The sequence below is a fragment of the Nansenia antarctica genome (assembly GCF_963989245.1).
Source record: "Nansenia antarctica genome assembly, chromosome: 13".
NCBI classification, from domain to species: Eukaryota; Metazoa; Chordata; class Actinopteri; order Argentiniformes; family Microstomatidae; genus Nansenia; species Nansenia antarctica.
Genome location: NC_137683.1, coordinates 23,673,185 through 23,693,128, shown reverse-complemented (window position 1 = coordinate 23,693,128; position 19,944 = coordinate 23,673,185). Strand labels below are relative to the sequence as shown.

The 19,944-nt window shown below is 41.8% G+C and overlaps 1 protein-coding gene across 1 annotated transcript in view; it reads left to right on the top strand.

Annotated features, from left to right (window-relative positions):
- dipk1c (divergent protein kinase domain 1C) overlaps positions 1 to 17,030 on the top strand; it is a gene marked incomplete at its 5' end in the record, with an annotated part of 18,863 nt that extends 1,833 nt beyond the window's left edge. Inside the window, 3 exons of the mRNA XM_080543869.1 lie at positions 9,446 to 10,171; positions 14,139 to 14,303; positions 16,254 to 17,030. Coding sequence (XP_080399995.1) covers positions 9,446 to 10,171; positions 14,139 to 14,303; positions 16,254 to 16,523 — 1,161 coding nt within the window. The 3' untranslated portion in view covers positions 16,524 to 17,030. The remainder of the gene's footprint in view (positions 1 to 9,445; positions 10,172 to 14,138; positions 14,304 to 16,253) is intronic.
- Between the last annotated feature and the right edge of the window lie 2,914 nt (positions 17,031 to 19,944).

Here is a 19,944-nt window from a genome sequence, read left to right as displayed (position 1 = left end):
ATGTTCATTGGTCTATTTCCATTTGTAAAATAATGTTTTTTAAAATAACTAATTTAATTACATTACCAATGTGACGATCTCCTTAGATAATCTACTCAGTTACTCAACGTTTAATGAGTTATCAGTATGTTAAAAAAGAATGCTCAAATGATTGCTTTGACTTCTTAATTATTTATGCCAGCGAAATTACTGTGTAAGATACTTTACTGTAAAGGGCTCTGCACACAGCGTGCGATTTCTGTTGCGCGTCAACGTTCCATTTTGAAGTTTGAATGGAAGTCTATGAGAAAATCATAAAACATCGCATCCCAATGCACACAGCGTGCGATGCAATTTCTGTTGTATGTTCTCATAGACTTCCATTCAAACTTCAAAATGGAACGTTGACGCGCAACAGAAATCGCACGCTGTGTGCAGAGCCCTTAAGGGCTTTCTGTTTTTCAAATAATCAGTCAGTTCTGTTCTTTTCATATTAAATGACATGTAGCATGACAAGGCGAGACGTCCAGACAGTAAACCAAACACCACGGCTGCGTTCTCTACTGTTTTGAGTACGATGATAGTTCACTATAAAAATGTTCACTATAAAAATGTTACGCCCTTCTGTCTCGTCGGGGCCACAAACTTGCTCTCAACCAAACCACAAACAAACTATGAAGTTACTGTTAAGTACGCCTCCTAAATGGACAAAAAAGTAGAGCTTTGTTCGTCAGTCCTGCCCCTTTTGTTCCAGCTCAGCACTAACACCCCCGATTCAACAACAACAACAATAACAGAACAGAGATTAAGGCGACAGAACAGAGATGAAGTTCATTGGAAAGAGAAAAGGCCAAGAAAGTAACAGGTTTTACATTTTAACTATTTAGCAGATGCTTTTATCCAAACAACTTAAACATTTAGAGATTACAAGAGACAGTCTCCCTGGAGTAATGTAGGGCTAAGTGGTGTTCGTAAGCGGGGTTTGAACTCATCTGATCGTCTGAACTCGTCTGATCACCAGTCCACCTCACTAACCACTAGGCCAGGTCACCATGACCCCTGACCCCCTGTTCATATCCACCATGACCCCTGACCCCCTGTTCATATCCACCATGACCCCTGACCCCCTGTTCATATCCACCATGACCCCTGACCCCCTGTTCATATCCACCAGTACCCCTACCCCTGTTCATATCCACCAGGACCCCTGACCCCCTGTTCATATCCACCAGGACCCCTACCCCTGTTCATATCCACTATGACCCCTACCCTACCCCTGTTCATATCCACCAGGACCCCTACCCCTGTTCATATCCACCATGACCCCTGACCCCCTGTTCATATCCACCAGGACCCCTACCCCTGTTCATATCCACCATGACCCCTGACCCCCTGTTCATATCCACCATGACCCCTACCCCTGTTCATATCCACCATGACCCCTACCCCTGTTCATATCCACCATGACCCCTACCTCTGTTCATATCCACCATGACCCCTACCCCTGTTCATATCCACCATGACCCCTGACCCCCTGTTCATATCCACCATGACCCCTACCCCTGTTCATATCCACCATGACCCCTGACCCCCTGTTCATATCCACCAGGACCCCTACCCCTGTTCATATCCACCATGACCCCTGACCCCCTGTTCATATCCACCATGACCCCTACCCCTGTTCATATCCACCATGACCCCTGACCCCCTGTTCATATCCACCATGACCCCTACCCCTGTTCATATCCACCATGACCCCTACCCCTGTTCATATCCACCATGACCCCTACCTCTGTTCATATCCACCATGACCCCTACCCCTGTTCATATCCACCATGACCCCTGACCCCCTGTTCATATCCACCATGACCCCTACCCCTGTTCATATCCACCATGACCCCTACCCCTGTTCATATCCACCATGACCCCTACCCCTGTTCATATCCACCATGACCCCTACCCCTGTTCATATCCACCATGACCCCTACCCCTGTTCATATCCACCATGACCCCTACCCCTGTTCATATCCACCATGACCCCTACCCCTGTTCATATCCACCAGGACCCCTACCCCTGTTCATATCCACCATGACCCCTACCCCTGTTCATATCCACCATGACCCCTACCCCTGTTCATATCCACCATGACCCCTACCCCTGTTCATATCCACTATTTTCTTTTCAAGTTCATTGGAAAGAGAAAAAGGCCATATTCCAAAGGAAAATACTATCAGAATTCATACTGGACTGTTGACACTATGTTTCTTTCTGACGTCTATTATAAGGCTTTTGTAAAAAAAAAAAATGTTATATATTTTATAACATAAATATATATATATTATTCAATTGTTACTTTATTCTGTTGCTGCTGTTTGTGATGTGAACTTCGGTATAACCTTAATTTCCCCTCAGGGATAAATAAAGTACCTATCTATCTATCATGCTGATAGCTTAAAATGACATTACGAAACGATTCGCTTTTGGGCATTGTGCACATCATCTCAAAGGGAGGTCTACGCAAACAAAATATCTCACAAATTAATGATAGTTTCATTACAACATAGAGGGAGGTAATTCCACATCGCCTACAGTCATCCACCAACAACTTAATCTCCTGAATGCTTACCTCATACAGCCATTCTTCTGACATTATATCATAGAGAGAGACAAGGAATGAGGATGGAACAGTCTTTCATTTTCTACTCCCTCTTGGCATGTGGCCCAAGGCAACAGGTCAACAGTCAGTCAGTCAGATGGTTATTTCTACCCACAATGCACCCTGGTTTGGATAGATGTTTTAAAGGTCAAAGTGGCCGATGACATACTCATTTGGACCGTCAACCGGGGCCGGGAGGATGGTACTACAACCCCTCGCCTCTTTTCTGCTGACTGACTGACTGATATACTTCACAGTATATCTGAGGTTCTGTTGAGGAACAGGGTTTGGGTTAAGGTTAAGGTTAGGGTTAGGGTTAACCCTATACAGTTGTTTTATGTGTTGATTTATTCTTCAAGGACCACGAGGAGGTCTACCTGAATCTGCTTTAGTCTACTACAGTCTACTGTACCTACTGAACCAGCAACAGGATATAGAAACATTTCATGATGAGATATTCACTGGTCTTTTGTTAAAAAAATATATAGGCTACAGTACTCTTGTGTATTTGTATTGCATTATATGGAAAGGTAAATCTATGGTTCGTATAAACACTTTATTACCTTCCTTTAGTATTTACCACTTAATGTTTGTGAAAAATGTCATCATATTCTATATTATTTACCATTACATTTTTTTTGTTGCAATTTCTTAATCTACAGGGTGAATCAATGTCATGCTACATGAATTAAATGATGAAGATAGATGGATATTTGTACTAATATAGGTTATTTTGAAGTAGTTTCACATAGCCCCACACAGTTACTTGTAGTGCCAGTCAAATAGAGAAATCCAAATGCCCCATACTGCTGAAGGAAAGGCGATACGACTGACATTGTCCAAATATTGCTACGGTTTCTTGATTTGCATTCAGGCATGTCTCTGGCAGGGAAGAAAGGGGCTTCGGGGAGGGAAAGTACTGTAGAAACTCTTCATCACTTCTCCGCCGGAGACAGGTACTTAGTGGTTACGAGTAACCACACGTAGCCCCTGAACCCTGAGGTGATATGAAAATGTATGGCTGTTTTCATGATTATTGTCTTTCTGCAAAGCGTTCTGCAAATTCACACAAAATCAATCAACAACAGTAGTTCCTTCTGAGGCTGTCCTCGGGTTAAGTCAAAGCGTCGGTGTCAAGCTGTCCTCAAAAACTCTTTTGAACGGAGCTGTATGTGTCTAGAAGTTATCCCTCAGTTGTCTACCACAAAGAGGATACAGTAGGACATGCAAGACTGCACTTCCTTTTGCACCTTGCATAAAGAGATTTGGCAGTTTTCAAAGGCAGGCCCAAGGCCATAACCATACAAACATAATTCAATTGAAATGTGTATTTATATTTATGTGGTGTTATATTGTCATAGATTATATTTTTATAGATTGGCTTGTCAGAGATTGGCTTGGAAATGTTAATAACCTGTTAATGTTAATTACCCCACAGAGGATGGGGTTTCTGTGATGAGCATGCTTCCTTTAGCATAAAGGTTTCAAAGGTTTGACAGGTTTTAAAGGTACAACCCTGAGGCCATACGTAACAGCATCGTGTACACATAATGTGTGTGTGTGTGTCCTCTTTTAAACAGTAGGGCCATCTGTTGTAGACACTACGGGCAGTGTTCGCTGCCTCGCAGGTCTTTGGAAACCTTTGTTGTTTGAACAAACCTCTTAAGCTTTCTACTGCACACCTTAATAGCTCCCTGCTCTCAGGATTAGCTATGCCTTCGGTTTGGTTATTCATGCATTTAAACGCAGATGGTGGGGCCTGGAGGGAGGGATGGCTGCCAAGGCCATTTTGAATGTGAAGTCAAATGATGGTTGTATTTGGTAGAATAGTTACAATACTTACAAAACATTTCTACGTCAACGTTATTCCTGCTGTTGTTTTTGGGTTGTGTTCACTCTCTCGCGTATTTCATTTCATCATCATGAATGATGTTATTGCTTATTGATGATACTGTATAATTGTATAATATACTACCACTCAATATGATGTGTACTGTACAATATGCTATCAACCACCTGTGAGGACTGCATTATCAACTATCTTTCTGCAAATACACTGAAGTTTACTGTCTTGAAAATATCATAGAATGACTTGGATTCAACAGCTGAAGTAAACTGTGGGTTATTCATTGTGAACTGGACTTCTCGTGAACCAGCCCTCGTGAACCAGCCCACCCACCCGATCCTTGGAAATGAAAGTATTTATTGTTCTTCTCGGTCTAGAATAAAGAGACATTATAAAGTCCACTTCCCATCTACATTCAACACAATAAGAGCAATTATGATCGGATGATTTACGGTATTGGCTTACATTGGCTGCGAGCAAGCACAGAATAATTTCCTAATGTTCTCACTCACTAATTGGAACCAAATGTAGATAATGTGGGCTGCAATGAATGTATATATTTATACTATTGTCTGTCAGGTTACGGGGAACAAGAGGGCTTTTCTGGGAGAGTTCCAGCAGAGCCTCATTTCTCCGGAGTTCTGAGAGGAATCTAAGAGCTAAGGCCATTGCACCAGTACATTCCTGGGATTCCGATACTGACCAGCTCTCAAGTTGGGCAGCCCCTCGCTCCGCAGGCCACAGACGCACTACACCACTCCACACTTAACTATTACCTCGCCTGGGGCGAAGCTGCATAGCAAGCACACCAACCCTGCTTCACATTATACAATATAAGCCTATAGATATTTAGTATTTTCATGCAAGTGGTTTCGGAAATCAAGCCTTGACCTCCATTATTCTATTAAACATACTATATTATGGTTCTCTATGGTTAAAAAACCAAACGAGAATAAACAACATATGTATTTTTTCAATTCAATCAGAGTAAATGTAATGAAATGTAATGTCATTGTTGTTTCAAACATTTGTCCAGATAACTATGCAAAGTTGGTAGGAATTGGCCATGAATGGTGCTCGTAAAAAGGTGACATATTTCACAACAGTTTTTATTCACTTGTGACAAAAGAAGCGCATGGAAAATGTAGTGCACAACAGATGCAGTAAATATTTGGGCTAATTCACAGAGTAATGTTTTAGATAGGTAGATAGATAGGTACTTTATTGATTTTACGGTGTTACAGAAGCACAGACCACAAAACAGCAACAACTAAATAAAGTGACAATTGAATAGGCTGGAATAAAATAAATGTAAAAATGCAAAATAAAGATAGACCAATAGACATTTGTAACAGGGTCTGGTTAAAAAGTCCTCAAGTAGGGCATGGTCTTTTTTTTTTTCCCCCCCAGATTATGAAAGTGCAGATTGTAATTTCAAATGATGTGTCATACATTGAAACACATGCAAACCAGCTGCTAATAGCTAGCGGCTAAAAAGGAACATCGCTATGTACATCTAACTGTATGTTTAGCATATCAACGCGCTGATAGAACATCAACATGCTAAAAACACATAACTACACATAATTAGATGATCACACAGTCCTTGCTTTTGAACACATCCTAAAACGTATGTTTGTTCACAAGCCATGTATCACTTACCCAGTAGCCTTTGGCAGATGAGACAGTGAATCCAATTCACAAATTATTAGTGTAGTATTTAGTGATCCTAAAACTGTTGTTTGTTATATTGAGTGGACTCTTCAACAGTTAAACTTGTGTAATATGCCCAAAAAGTTTGAAAACATATATTTTTTTAAGAAGCTTTTTGCTCATTTGCGTGACTTGGGAATTGCTGACATTTTCACCAGACCACATTTGGGACCTTATATCCAGTAGTTTTAACATCCTCCAGCTTGACTCTGATCTCCCAGACCGAGCCAGTCGGAGGAGGATTTGTACAGTGTTATTGAGGCAGGCAGAAAAGATCTCCTATAGCGCTCTTTAGTGCAATGTAGTTGTAGTAGTCTGCTGCCAAAGGAACTTTTCTTTTTTATTTATTCATGCAGATATGATTGTACCTTTTAAGGTTTATGTTTTTAAGCTTTTAAATATGGATGGTTTTCGTGGAACTGAGGTGCGGCAAAGCCAAGAACAGACAGACTTTAATTCTAAATGGCAGCCAGTAGGTGTTAGCTGTGTTCATTGCCTTTTGTGGGAATATGACACATAAAATGAAGAAAAAGAAACATAAAAAATAATCCCCACCATAAAGATATCAGCTGATCTGAAAATGTCAGTTGGATACTGCCCAGTTCTGTAGCTACTGAGTAACGCAGTTCATAAATCACATACCTTGACTTCAAAGACGGGAGTTGACTGGGACCTGTTATTCAAGTCATTAGCTATATTATAGCAAATGCCAAACAAACATGCAGTGGGCGCCAGGAGTTTCTTGACTTCAGCTGTTGTACTGAAACTTGGCTCCTCTTTGGGTATCCACAACTAACAGGTTGACCGCAAACCTAATTGAAGCCATGTAGGCCTAATCTACTTTATAATTCATTGCAACCAAACGGACCAAACAAAAAGTCTTTATATACATAGGACTCAGAACATATAAACATTAAACATAAGTAAACAAATCCTTCTACACTCCTACAGCACATATGAACACCATGACAGACTTGTAGACAACCCAACCAAACACCATGGTGGGAGAGTTTACAAACAGGAGCTACAACAGCTGCAGCCTGATGTGATGCAAGACTCAGGAAATCCATAGAATTACAATGGCTGTGTGGAACATGTGTGGAACTTGGCAGACACAGAGAAGGGTAACACAGAAAAACTAAACTCTTGGGATTGCAGGGCCAGACACCCGGGACCTTACGGCCACCACGGCAGACATTCTACGCCGTAGTGAGAGTAGCAGGGACCTATTAGGGGCCCAGGGGTAATTCACACACACACACACACACACACACACACACACACACACATACACACACACACACACACACACACTACCGTAGCGCAGGCTAATATTTACAGTTAGTAGACCATCTTCAATAGTGTAATAGCGGCTATAAACTAGAAAAACCTGTGCAACCTGTTTCTTGGCACTAATAGTAACTGTGTATCAATTTGCAATTATCCATGGTTACATATACTTCCTGGATTCCCAAAAGATTCCAACAACTTTTTGGATTACAACAGCAAGTAATCACTCTGCGGTCAAGAGCTTGGCTGCTGGAACCGAAACTAAAACAAAGAAGCTGTGTGCTAGTCTACGAAAAGGAAACAGTTCCAGCTATGAGCAAATCGATTACAGAGACTGTAATTGATTTTCAATAGAATGCACATCAAAACATGCTTTAAAGTGGGACTTGAAACTCAACTTTGGTAGCAAAGTAGATGATATGGTTTCAATAGTAGCCTAACTAAGTGTAAGCTGGGTGCAATTGCCATCCAACAGTAGTGATGAGGCCATTGTGATTGTGATTGGCTGTCACCCAGGCTTGCAGACGGCGGGGTCAGACAGGTGCAGTAGAGTCTGTTAAAACAATTGAAGCATGAGACCAATTGAATGCATATTATGTATCTAATGTCAGAAACACTTTAGAAGGAGGGTTTAATTAATATGTATAGTTAGCTCTACATGCATCACAACTGAATTTAAATAACATTGGCTGTAACAGTAATCAAGCAGTAAGCAATGTAACAGTACCGGTACCTTTTTTTTTATTGCTAAAATATATGTCACTACAATACACAGTACCTGTGCTGGTACAGTGTGACCTATTTAAAGCAGAGTTTCAACTTGTGAAAGGGGCCAGTGGCAAGAGTAGAAAGGAAGACTAGTAAAGTGAGTGACAGGGATATGGGGGTCATTGCTATAGCTAATGAGTTAAAGCTACACAGTCAAAGCCATTAGCTGTCAGGCCAAGTCTTGGCAGACTCACTATGACAGCTGTTTACATGAAAATAGGCGCAGAGGGATTTTCTGTATAATCTCCCAGTTACACTAATCATTTCCAATCTCAGGACCATATACAGTATCTGTGCATGGAGGCGTATAGTTATCACGTTAACTGACTAAGGCAAGATGGCGAGAGCAGTATATGTGACTGGGTCTGGTCTGGTGAAAAAGTCCTCAAGTAAAACAGATTTTTTTCCAGATTATGAAAGTGCAGATTTTAAGCTTTCAAATGATGTGTCATACATTGAAATCTGAAAGTAGTTGAAGAAGATATGCTTATTTGAATGTTGGTCCACCTCAAACCAAATAGCGGAGAAACTCGCTCTGAATCAAAACACATGCAAAACAGCTGCTATAGCACTCAGCTAAGAATGAACATCACTATAAACATCTAACTGCATGTTTAGCACATCACAACAAGCTGATAGAACATCAACATGCTAAAAACACATAACTAATTATTTAGTGATCCTAAAACTTTTGTTTGTTATATCAACACTTTCGTAATATGAAAAATGTTTGGTCATTCGCGCGACTTGAGAATTTCCGACATGCGAACCTTTTAACCAGACCGGGTCACATATACATGTATGGAGAGAGGGTGTGTAATGTGATCCAATTTGTATGATCAAAAAGCTTTGTATGGGAATAAATTGCAGCAGCCAACTTAATTAAGCGTTATGGAACGAGAAGCCGTGGTATATCATAGATATCGGCACAGCTAGCAGGGTGGTTAGGCACGACACGAAGCGGAGTGCCGTTGACTGTTCAATATCAGTGTCATAGTGATATATCAGGAGATTTGAACTTTAGAACACATCTATCAAATGTGCGGATGTGACGTGTGGGGCCCCGAAATTTGTTTAGAGCCCCATAACCTGTGTGGTAGACTGCCTATTTAAATAAGTGTGTATTCTCTCCCCTGTGTGTGTGTGTGTGTGTGTGTGTGTGTGTGTGTGTGTGTGTGTGTGTGCATGTCAGTGTGATGAATACAGGGAGGGTGCCCTGACCGGGGACCTGTGCGAGGACCTGTGCATGAGTGGACACATAGAGTACAAGCGCTGCCTCTACTACGAGAACGGCAAGAAGGTGATCGAGGCGCACTGGCGAGGTTCCCCCATAGTTCTCAAGTCCAAGCTGGAGAACTTCTCCTCCTACGAGAGCCTGGGACTGCTGGAGTACCAGGACCCCGGTGAGGAGCTCTCTCCCCTGGACGTGGTCTTCTACGCCACCCTGGAGATCAGGAACTCACTGGGGCTGGAGGTCACCAACACCTCCTTGCCTCCGCTGTGGGGCCAAAAGCTGAAGGAGCGAAGCAGGCCCTACTCCAGGGCAGAGCTGGCCTCTCTCTGGTCCCTGCTCCAGCAGGAGGAGTACACCTTCCTCAGGGTGCTCCAGGACCTCAGCACGCACGTGGCCAAGGTGCTGGGCTCCTGCGGACATTTCTACGCTGTTGAATATCTGTCGGCCGGACACGCGTGGGACCAGAACATTTTCTCCCTGGAGGAGGTGTCTGTCTCTGGGGAGTTGTCCTCCCCATCCCTGGGCCCCGCCGGTGGGCATGGAGAGTGGACGACGAGGGATATGGTGCACCGCATCGCCCTGAGCTTCCTGGAGATGGTGTGGCACTTTGAGAATGACTTCTCCCACCGCCTACACCTGTGTGACATCAAGCCAGAGAACTTTGCTATCAGGAAGGACCTCACGGTGAGTCAGTGTTTGTTTCTTTAAAAGGCACGTCTCACTTCCTCGAAACCTATTATGGTCAACACACTTCCCAGAAAAAGCTAAAGTGAAGGGATGGTAATCTATCCTTACATACAGGCCTAGAGCAGCTGGGGATCTCTCCGAGATCTGATCCACTTGAAGAAGGAGATCAGGTCTGGTGTAAACAATGAGATAGGATCCTGCAGATGCAGCTCCTTTTTTACACTAAGGCCTTGTTTCTGCTAGGTTTATAGCCTGCTTCAGGTGGGTTTTATTTATTCACACCACATTAATCCATACAGTGCCAACAGTTTGATAAGGGAGAGATGCAGGGGGTGAGAAATGAGGAGGCTTCTGGCTGTGTAAACATTACCATAAGGACAAAAACAACCACTAATTAATCCCATTAATCATCATTCTATTAGTTTGCTTTTAATTTTACCATAACCCAGGAAACTCTCATAGTAATAGAATGGAAATGCCTCATTTCGGGATATTCCCCTCTGTATTCAATAGTGTGCAGGTCTGTCCTTTCCTGTTTACCTGTTTGAAACCTATTCACTTGTGGGTTATTAATGGCCGATTAGAGACTGAGAGAAAAGCACAGATGGCTACTCCATCTTTATTTTCATGCTGACAGGTGATTTAAAACATATCCTCTATGAGGATAGAACAAAACCTACACCTGATAGTAAATGCATATTTTTTACAATAAAGGGTACGACAATGTCTAACTTGCTTCCCCAGCTGGCACCACTATCACTTGATTTCCATAAAAAATGTACAAACTACACAGTGACAAAGAGAGTACTGTAGTGGTTTTATATCATGTTCTACTGAGAAATGTAAGTCTCTCTACAGTAGGGGCGAAATCTGGCACTCAAGGAAGGCCCATTTCCTTCCTGTAAGGGATGGGCCAAGATCTGTGGCGCAGTGAATAATTCTGACTATGGATAGGGCCATAACTTGTGTAATCACAGAGTTGTATAATATGATTGGTTCCCAAGAATAGTGACCTCATGACCAAGGACAGGTCTATAAATATGAGTCGCACCCATCTTTGGGGGCTTCTTGCTTGCTTCTTGCCTGCTTCTTGCTTTTGGGCTATTGCTTATTGCTTATTGGTCTGCTCATTTATCTCTGCGCTCATGTAAACTTGGCTTAATAAAAGGCCTCTTTGGAGACAATTGATCTAAGCTCTTTGTGCTTTGTAAGTTCTACTAAATCTATTAAGAAGCAATTATATCCACGACAGTACTCTCTCTGTACAATCAATTCTATTGACATAATATCTTCAGTGCTTGAATATACCAGTGTATTTCTATCCAACTTGGCTGGCTTTAGCAGTTATGTCAATATTTTACATCTTTATATTCCCGGATGGAGAAAAGTATGTCCTTCGAAGCCGAGATGCAAAAATCTACTTCTTTACCTTAAATTTAACAAAACTAAAACTGCAAGGTGATAAGAAAATAAAGAGCAAAGGCTTCTGCTATCATTAGAAAAAGACACACCCACATATACCTGTAATACCTGTTCTAATTAGCTGTCTAGACTAGAAACAACAGGCAGCAGGTGTTATCAGAGGAGACGTAGATCTGTCCATACAAGAATAACATAGAAATACAATGTAGATGTAATATATACTATGTATTGATGAAAACAAGTATTGTGGTTGGCAGAGAGGCATTCGAACCTGTGATTTAATAACAACGATGCCACAGTTAAATAAACTATTATGGTATCACTATGCTGCAGTAGATTTGTGTATCGGGTTGTCCTTGACAACGAGTGCGTTCGTAAATTCACGTTGACATTTATTTAACATTTTCAGAATAAAAGTCAGAACAATTTGATTGGTTGCCAAGTTGTTCCCGGTTTCACCAGCTGCTGTCACATTTCTCAGCACTGGGCAGAAACCACCCATCTGTCACAAAATAAATATTTAAAGCATTGTTTTCTTGTCACAATTTCTTAGTTTGTTGTGTAAACGTTGTATAAAAACAATAATGCCCTTGAGGCATTATATCGTCAATATTGTCACTTGTTAGGGGGTTTTCTGGCACTGCGCTGTGCGTCATGCCTAACAAAATATTTATGATAAATAATTTATGTGGAATTATTGTTTAATAGACCCTATTATCACGATGGCAACAGCAAACCTGTGAATCATTTTTTCCCCCCTAAAGGCCTCATGATTATATAACCACCACTCCATTTAGCAAAACGACTAGCCTGCCAATTAAAATGTACCTTTTGCACTGTTTTATTTTCTTGGTTAATGTTAAGGGGAGAGATTGGTTTGTTTTTTAAGGTTCTGTTTCAGGTAATCATTTGTAATTCTAAGTTAGTATAGGCGGTTATAAGAAAAACATCTTCGATTATGCAGTGTGTTTGTTGGCAAGAGTTTAAAGATCAGACAAAATATCCCTGAGTCCCTATCAATATTTTAAAATAAAACTTGATATATAATTTGATATAGTACTTGAAAGCAAAACAAGGTCTCCATTTTAAGTATATTTAGTTATTCTCCATGCATGACTTGCTATAACATTAATAAAGAGATGCATTATTTATTTACAATATAAATAATAACTTTCCAGGGGAAAGTTTTTAACAGAGCCATATATAATTCCAATGTTCATGGATGCAATATGGCATCAAAGTAAAGTGTATTATCTATGTCTCTGTCTAAAAAGAAGAAGAAGAAATTATGTTTTCTTTAATACTTTATTTTTATTTTATAGTAATAGGCACAATATAGCACAAAGGACTGGACATGTATGTCACACAGAAGGCACTAGAAAGAACATTTACTGTGCAGGGCCAGCTTACTTAGTTGCACCAAAAGTGACTGTGTGTGATAGCAAAGATATTTTTAGAATTGGAAGATGGTTAAGTGGCTCTAAATCCTATGATAGCCGTTGTCCACCCCGGAAACGAGCAACCTACCGCTGCAGGCATGCGCAGAGAGACTTGTCACTCTCCCTAACAAACGTATTTTGTGCGGCATGAAAAGGCCGTAACTCACTAGACATTACACACGTTAAGCTAACACCAATAAAGACTCTGTGCAAACATTAATCAAACTAAATGTTTACAGCCCTCCTATTGTTTTCCAGCATTGAAATGGCCTAGTCCTACAGACTATGGACGGAAATGCCGAGTGAACCCTCTGGCTTGTCCGATCTATGTGGCGATAGTAATCGACAAGACACCGAATATCTCTCTCTGATCTTCCTGCCTTTAAAAGTCTACACTAATTACACTGGACGTGATGAGAGAGCGCAGAGATTACTTAAGCATAGACTTCATAGTATCCCTGATCGCTGGGACAAACTGTCTCTGTGTGTTTTATTCATAATGGCAACGACATGTTCCACCGTGTTTAGTAACTCTGTGTTTGACTGGACGTGATGCAATGAAACACTTCATCATGTGCCATTTCTTGTGTAAAGACACCTGTCTATCCCCATGTCATAATAAATGACATAATAAAATACATTTATTCAAAATCTTCCAGTAGTGTCATTTAAAGGTGGGTGAAAGCCCTGGAACCAGTGTAATAACTTGGCTAAATGTAGTAGACAAAGATACATTTCTTCGCATTTCTGCATGTTGTTTACATAACTATTTCAAATGGTTAATTGGTACTTGGTGAGCTTAGAATGATAAGGTTCTATCTCCGTTTAGGGCAGTTCAGAGATATTGAGCGTCAAAGTTTTTACATTCCATTATGTTTTGTGAGATGGAACCTTTGTATTTTATGAATTACTGACTAAAAAATGTCAACATTTTAAAAATAACACCACACAGGCATTAATAAACACCCAATGGATCAGATTATATAAAAAACTAAATTTTGACAAAAATGGAGATAGAACCTTATAATTCTAACGTCACGACTTGCTTGCTTACTTACTTACTTACTTACTTACTTACTTACTTACTTACTTACTTACTTTAGGTGGTTGCTATAGACGTGGACATGGCCTTCTTCGAGCCGAAGATGCGAGACATCCTGGAGCAGAACTGCACCAACGACGACGACTGCAGCTTCTTTGACTGCATCTCCAGATGCAACATGCAGAAGCACAGGTGCAGCTCGAAGAGGCGAAATAGCAACCTGCAGGTTAGTGTGATCATTATACAGCAAACTATTAGATCAGTGGTTCTCAACCCTCTCCTCGGGGACCCCCAGCCGCTCCACATGTTTGATCTGTTCCACCACCAGCTCACCTCAGAGGAGTCCCAGAGGAGAGGGTTGAGATGAGAACCTCTGTATTAGATGGTAATCACCCCCACTACCGTGCAACCCTAGTAAAAGAAACCACAGTTACTCGCTAATATTTTTTATTTTATTTACAATGGCTGTATAAAGTCATCTAGGAATTGCCAATGTTTCTTGCATGTATTTAAATGTCAACCACTCCGCCTGAATAAAGCCATAGAAATGGATCAAACGCTTTTTAGTTTATTGTCTTTACTAAAAAAGCCACTCGCCAATATTTCTAGCCTATTTGATACGGTATATTTGAACAGTGCTATGTGAGTCCTTCTACTTGCTAACACAGACTGGAGACCACCAGGTAATATGTTTTGAATTGTATTTATAAACTTAGTGAATATACAAGCTATTTATAAACTTAGTGAATATACAAGCTATTGTACATTTGCAAGACAAACTTTTCTCAATGACAAACAATGAAACCATACCAACAACAAGCATTTAATTGTTTCGACATTTGCACAAAGCATTTCCCTCAGCTCTATGTATGGTCGACGGCAGTAGTACAACCAGAGATGATTTTCTATCACCATTTTGTGCTAAATTGTTTTTTTATTACCATTTTGTTGCTAGGATAGGCCTACTCTGAGTGGTTTTGCGCCCACTGGAATTGATTTGCGGGGTTTATGAGGTGGGCCCTTGTTCCTTTTAATTTCCAACTCACTCTACACTCCAGCATAACCTCCTTCAAAACAACAAATGAGGTATTTCTAATTATTATATAATTATATCTACTTAGGATTTAATTAACAAACCAGTGGCGGCTGGTTGCTGAAGCTCTACTGTAGACAGTAAACCTTCTCAACATGTAATTATAACAGTGTGCCTTGAATGGAGAGAGGAATCTTAACGATTTATGATCATGCAGGGGAATGAGTTACAACTGTAACCGCCGCCGTGCTAACGGCAGGCTACACTAAAAAGAGTGAACGAGAACCTCAATATCATCACCATCACAATATGGGAACTCAGCACCTAGTCTTTGAGATACTCTGGAATCCAATCGATACGTGGACCTAGCTGTCGTCAGTGCCGGATGTGCTTAGAAGAGAGGAGCTCATCCCAGACGATGCGGCTGAACCTCAATAGTCTAAAGTGGCTTCTTCCACTTTTGGTCTCCTCTGTACTGGCGATGAGAACACAGGACAGGTGAACGCGACGTGACTGAGAACCCAGGAGGGGAAGGTCACTCACTTTAAACTACTGAGATGCTTCCTTCCCCTGTCCACTTCAAGGCCACAGGTGGCTGAGAGAATGAAACCTCAGGATCACTTATCGCGACCCCCAGTGACCCCTGGTTCTCCCATTGTACATCCTGCCGTTCCCGAGACAATGAAGCTTTTGTTTTTGTGACGGTGAGGGGGTCAAGGAGACGAGTGCGTCTCGGGCTCCCGTCCTCTTCAAACGGACGTGTAATAAGAATATCACTGATGATGTTGATGGGTCTGGTGATAATGACATAAGAACAGAGGAACGGAGAGGTTGTGCTCACAATGGATAACCTCAACCCCCCCTCCTCTCTATTTTGTCTTTTTCCTTTCTCTCTTCCCCCTCTATCTGAGTCTCTGTCTGTCACCCCTTTATCATCCTCTACTCATCTCTTCACATCCTCTCTTCTCTCTCCCTACTCCTCCGCTCTCCATCTGTCACCTCCTTTTCTCACCTCCTCTCTTCTCTCATCCTCTCTTCCCCTCTACTCTCCTACCCGCTCTCATCTCCCCCCCCGCCCCCCCTCATCCCATGCCTTCCCAACCCTGACTCACCTCACTCCCTCTCTTTCTCTCTCCTCTCCAGGTGATCTGTGAGAAGATCTTCAGACCGTGGTTCTCTCCGACTCTGCTGGGTGCCAAGGCGGGGCTCCCCCTACAGGTGGAGTTGCAGAAGGCAGTGCAGGAGTGCTCAGAGACATTCGGGGGAGAGGAGGAGGAGGAAGAGGAGAGGAGCAGCGCCGTTCAGAAGCGTCTCCTAGGCCTCCTCACGCGCCTCCTCCAGGAGGGCCGGGTCTCGAAGGGTGATGCAGGTGCAGAAGGGGAAGGCCACGGCCACACGGCACTGCACTTCTGAGACAGATGTGCAACTGACCTGCGTAGCATAAGACTATGTTAGCCCGATGAGCTAAAGGATTGGCTTCTCAAGGTTACCCATCACTTGAGCGTGGCTCCAAATCATCTGCATTGTTTCTCCTACCAGAAACTACGGGAGAGGAAGTTTGATTGGCTATCTGAGACAGTAATTTAAAGGGTGCAACCTTGCTTGTTTGTAAACTGTTTGTAGAAAGGCGTGGCAAATATCAGCGTTTCTCTTTGCTTTGCTTATAAGATCACTTCAAATTGCCAGCGGGGACAACTAGAATATGTGAGGTAGATCCTGTGGTTTATCTGATGTCTCAGAGAAGAATGGTTCAGGAATGGTGATGCTACCCTGACTGTACCTATACTAACACATACACTAAACAGTCATTTACCATTTCTAAGATAGTACAGTGGCATTCAACAATACTTTGTCAAGCACATGCATTGAAATGGACCCTTACTGGAGTAATGTTTGCCATAAAAAAAGATCAATGTAGATATTTTCATTACCAGCTTTTGTACAGTTGATCAATAAAAAGATATAACTGTGACTCTTCTACAGTATTCTGCATAGCTCTTTTCACCATATGTTTCAGCGAAGCTTTATAGCTAGTCATGCATGCCGAATACAACCCTCTTCTCCACCCAACCACAGCGGACTATTGTTTTAACTACTGTAATTACGTTACACCTTCTAGGCTAACGGACAAGGAACGAACCAAGATCAGACAGAGCATTTACATTTTTACCATTTAGCAGATGCTTTTATCCAGAGCGACTTACAATTACAGGGACAGTTGTAATTTAGGGCTAAGTGCCTTACTCAAAGTATTCCCAAGTGGGATTTAAACTTGGGACCTTCTGATTATCAGTCCAATTCACTATCCACTTGGCCACCACTACCCCCTTGGTTCCCACCTGTTCTTTCACCATTCGTTTCAGTGAGAGTTGCTGCGCTGTGTGCGGATGGAGCCTCCCCTTCCCCGTCTCCACCGGTCGGGTTGGCTTCCATGTACACTCACTGAACACTTTATTAGGAACACTTGTACACCTTCTCATTCATTCAGGTGGTGTGATGGTGTGGGGAATGTTTTCTTGGCACACTCTGGGCCCGTTAATACCAATCAATCATCGCTTGAATGCCACAGCCAACAAGAGTATTGTTGGCATCCCTTCATGGCAACAATGTACCCACCTTCTAGTGGCTACTTCCAGCCTGATAATGCACCATGTCACAAAGCAAAAGACCTCTCAAACTGGTTTCATGAACATGACAATGAGTTCAGTGTTCTTTCACAGTCACCGGAACACCTTTGGGTTCTGGTAGAACGGGAGATTCACAGCTTGAAAGTGCACCTGAAAAATCTGGAAGGAATTGCGTGATGCAATCACGTCATCATGAATCAGAATCAGAAGACTTTTATTGCCATGACATGTAAACATGTTAGGAATTTGGAATCTCAAAGGAATGTTTCCAACATCTTGTGGAATCGATGCCACGAAGAATTGAGGCTGTTTTAAGAGCAAAGGTAGGCCCTACCCAGTATTAGTATAGTGTTCCTAGTATAGTGTTCCTAGTAAAAGTGTTTGGTGAGTGTCAGGTTCAAAATGCTCTCCAGCTGGTTTATCAAAACGTCTTCAGTAGGAGACTAAACAGGCCTCCTAGCCAGGGGCGGTTTGGGGGGGGACTTCTCTCTTGGGACAAATATAGTGTAACACAGGGCTTGTAACATCTTACCTGAAGGTGAACCCTGGCCTACAGCGTGTACACAAGGCCAGGGCTTACAGAGTTACATTCAGTTCCTAAAGCAGCAGCAGAGCCACTAATTGTGTTAGATTTTCTCTGCTTTCTCTGAAAACAAGCTCTTTGTGTCTCCGGGGTGACAGTCAGGGCAGGGTTCTGACACCCTTGAAGATTGTTTGGATTGGTGGATAGATATGTTAGTGGAGAGAGAGTGAATAAGAGACAGAGAGAGAGAGCGAGCGGAGTGCATGTCCCCGACGGTCTACATTCCACTACATCAGTGTCATAGGAAATATAAAACCATGGACTGGGTTCCAGTGCAGCATGGAAATCTGCTGACCAATATAATCTTCCAATACTAACCATGGTAGTGTTTTTGTCTATAGACACAGTTATTGTAAACATGGCGTTTTATAATACTGTATAAGCGTTGTAAAACTGGCGTCACCACCATCAGCCGTGACTGTTCTCATGTAAACACAGACACAATGAAAGTGTCACTTAAACAGGCAGCCCATGATGCTCTGCTCTAAACAGTTGTGTTTATCCCCCCCATCCCCCCATACCGTGTCACGTTTTAACAGCCTGATTGACTGTTATACAGTACAATGTTCAAGGAGGGTTTTACGAGTTGACTGGGTAGTGTTTTGTTCTTTTCTTCCAGTACATGTAATGCTGTGGGGAACCAGAATCAGAATTGCTTTTATTGCATCCAATATACACAAGAATAACATTCTTTGGCTCAGGTTCTTCAACATTGGCATTGCACAAGTCCGGTTTGGAAATTCTCGATTTGGGCGCACGCCCGCAGTGGGAAGGAGCCCAGAAGAGCCGATTGTCAAAAAGAAGATGCTAGACTGGAAAGTGACAGCGCAGCACTCTATTTATTTATTGATCTTTATGAAGACGAAAAATAAGATGCAAAAAAAAAGTGCATAGATTATTATTTCTTAACATTACTGATGGATAGATGATTCACTTACTTAGACATGTATATTGTAAATGGATTTTTTTTTTTTTTTTTACATTAAATTCTATATTCTTCTCTAGATCTATCTATCTATCTATCTATCAAACTATCTATCAACATATCAAATTATCTATCTATCTCGTAAAAGGTGGGAACTAATATTTCCCAAAAAGACACTTGACGGTCGTGAACTGTCGTTCGGGATTTAGTTTTCACCTGTGAGACATTTTTGACACACATCTTACTTAAACCAGACCATAGACCTGGTCGCTACCACGTTTGTTCTGAAGGATTGGTTGCGTAGCAACCAAATTGCGAATTATTTGAGCCACATTCATGGAACGGAACTCAAGCTGAAATGATCACAAATGATCAAAACAAGTCTATCTTAGCTCTAATCACGCTTCAAGGAACAGGCCCCTGTTTCAGTTTTACCTGGTATTTACAAACAAATTATGTAAGAATGTGGACTTTGGGTGGTTATATCCATATCTGGTTGGTACATATTTGATACCACGTGGGACCAAATATCAATGATGCTTGTTTATACCAAAGAACAACAATGAATAATTATGTAATTACCATTCTACCTTGTTATTTAAGCTAAATACCACACAAGAATGGTACAACTAAGTGCAACCCAAATGTGACTACAGTGGCATAGAATGTGGCTGAGAAGAACTACTGTGTGATCTTGTG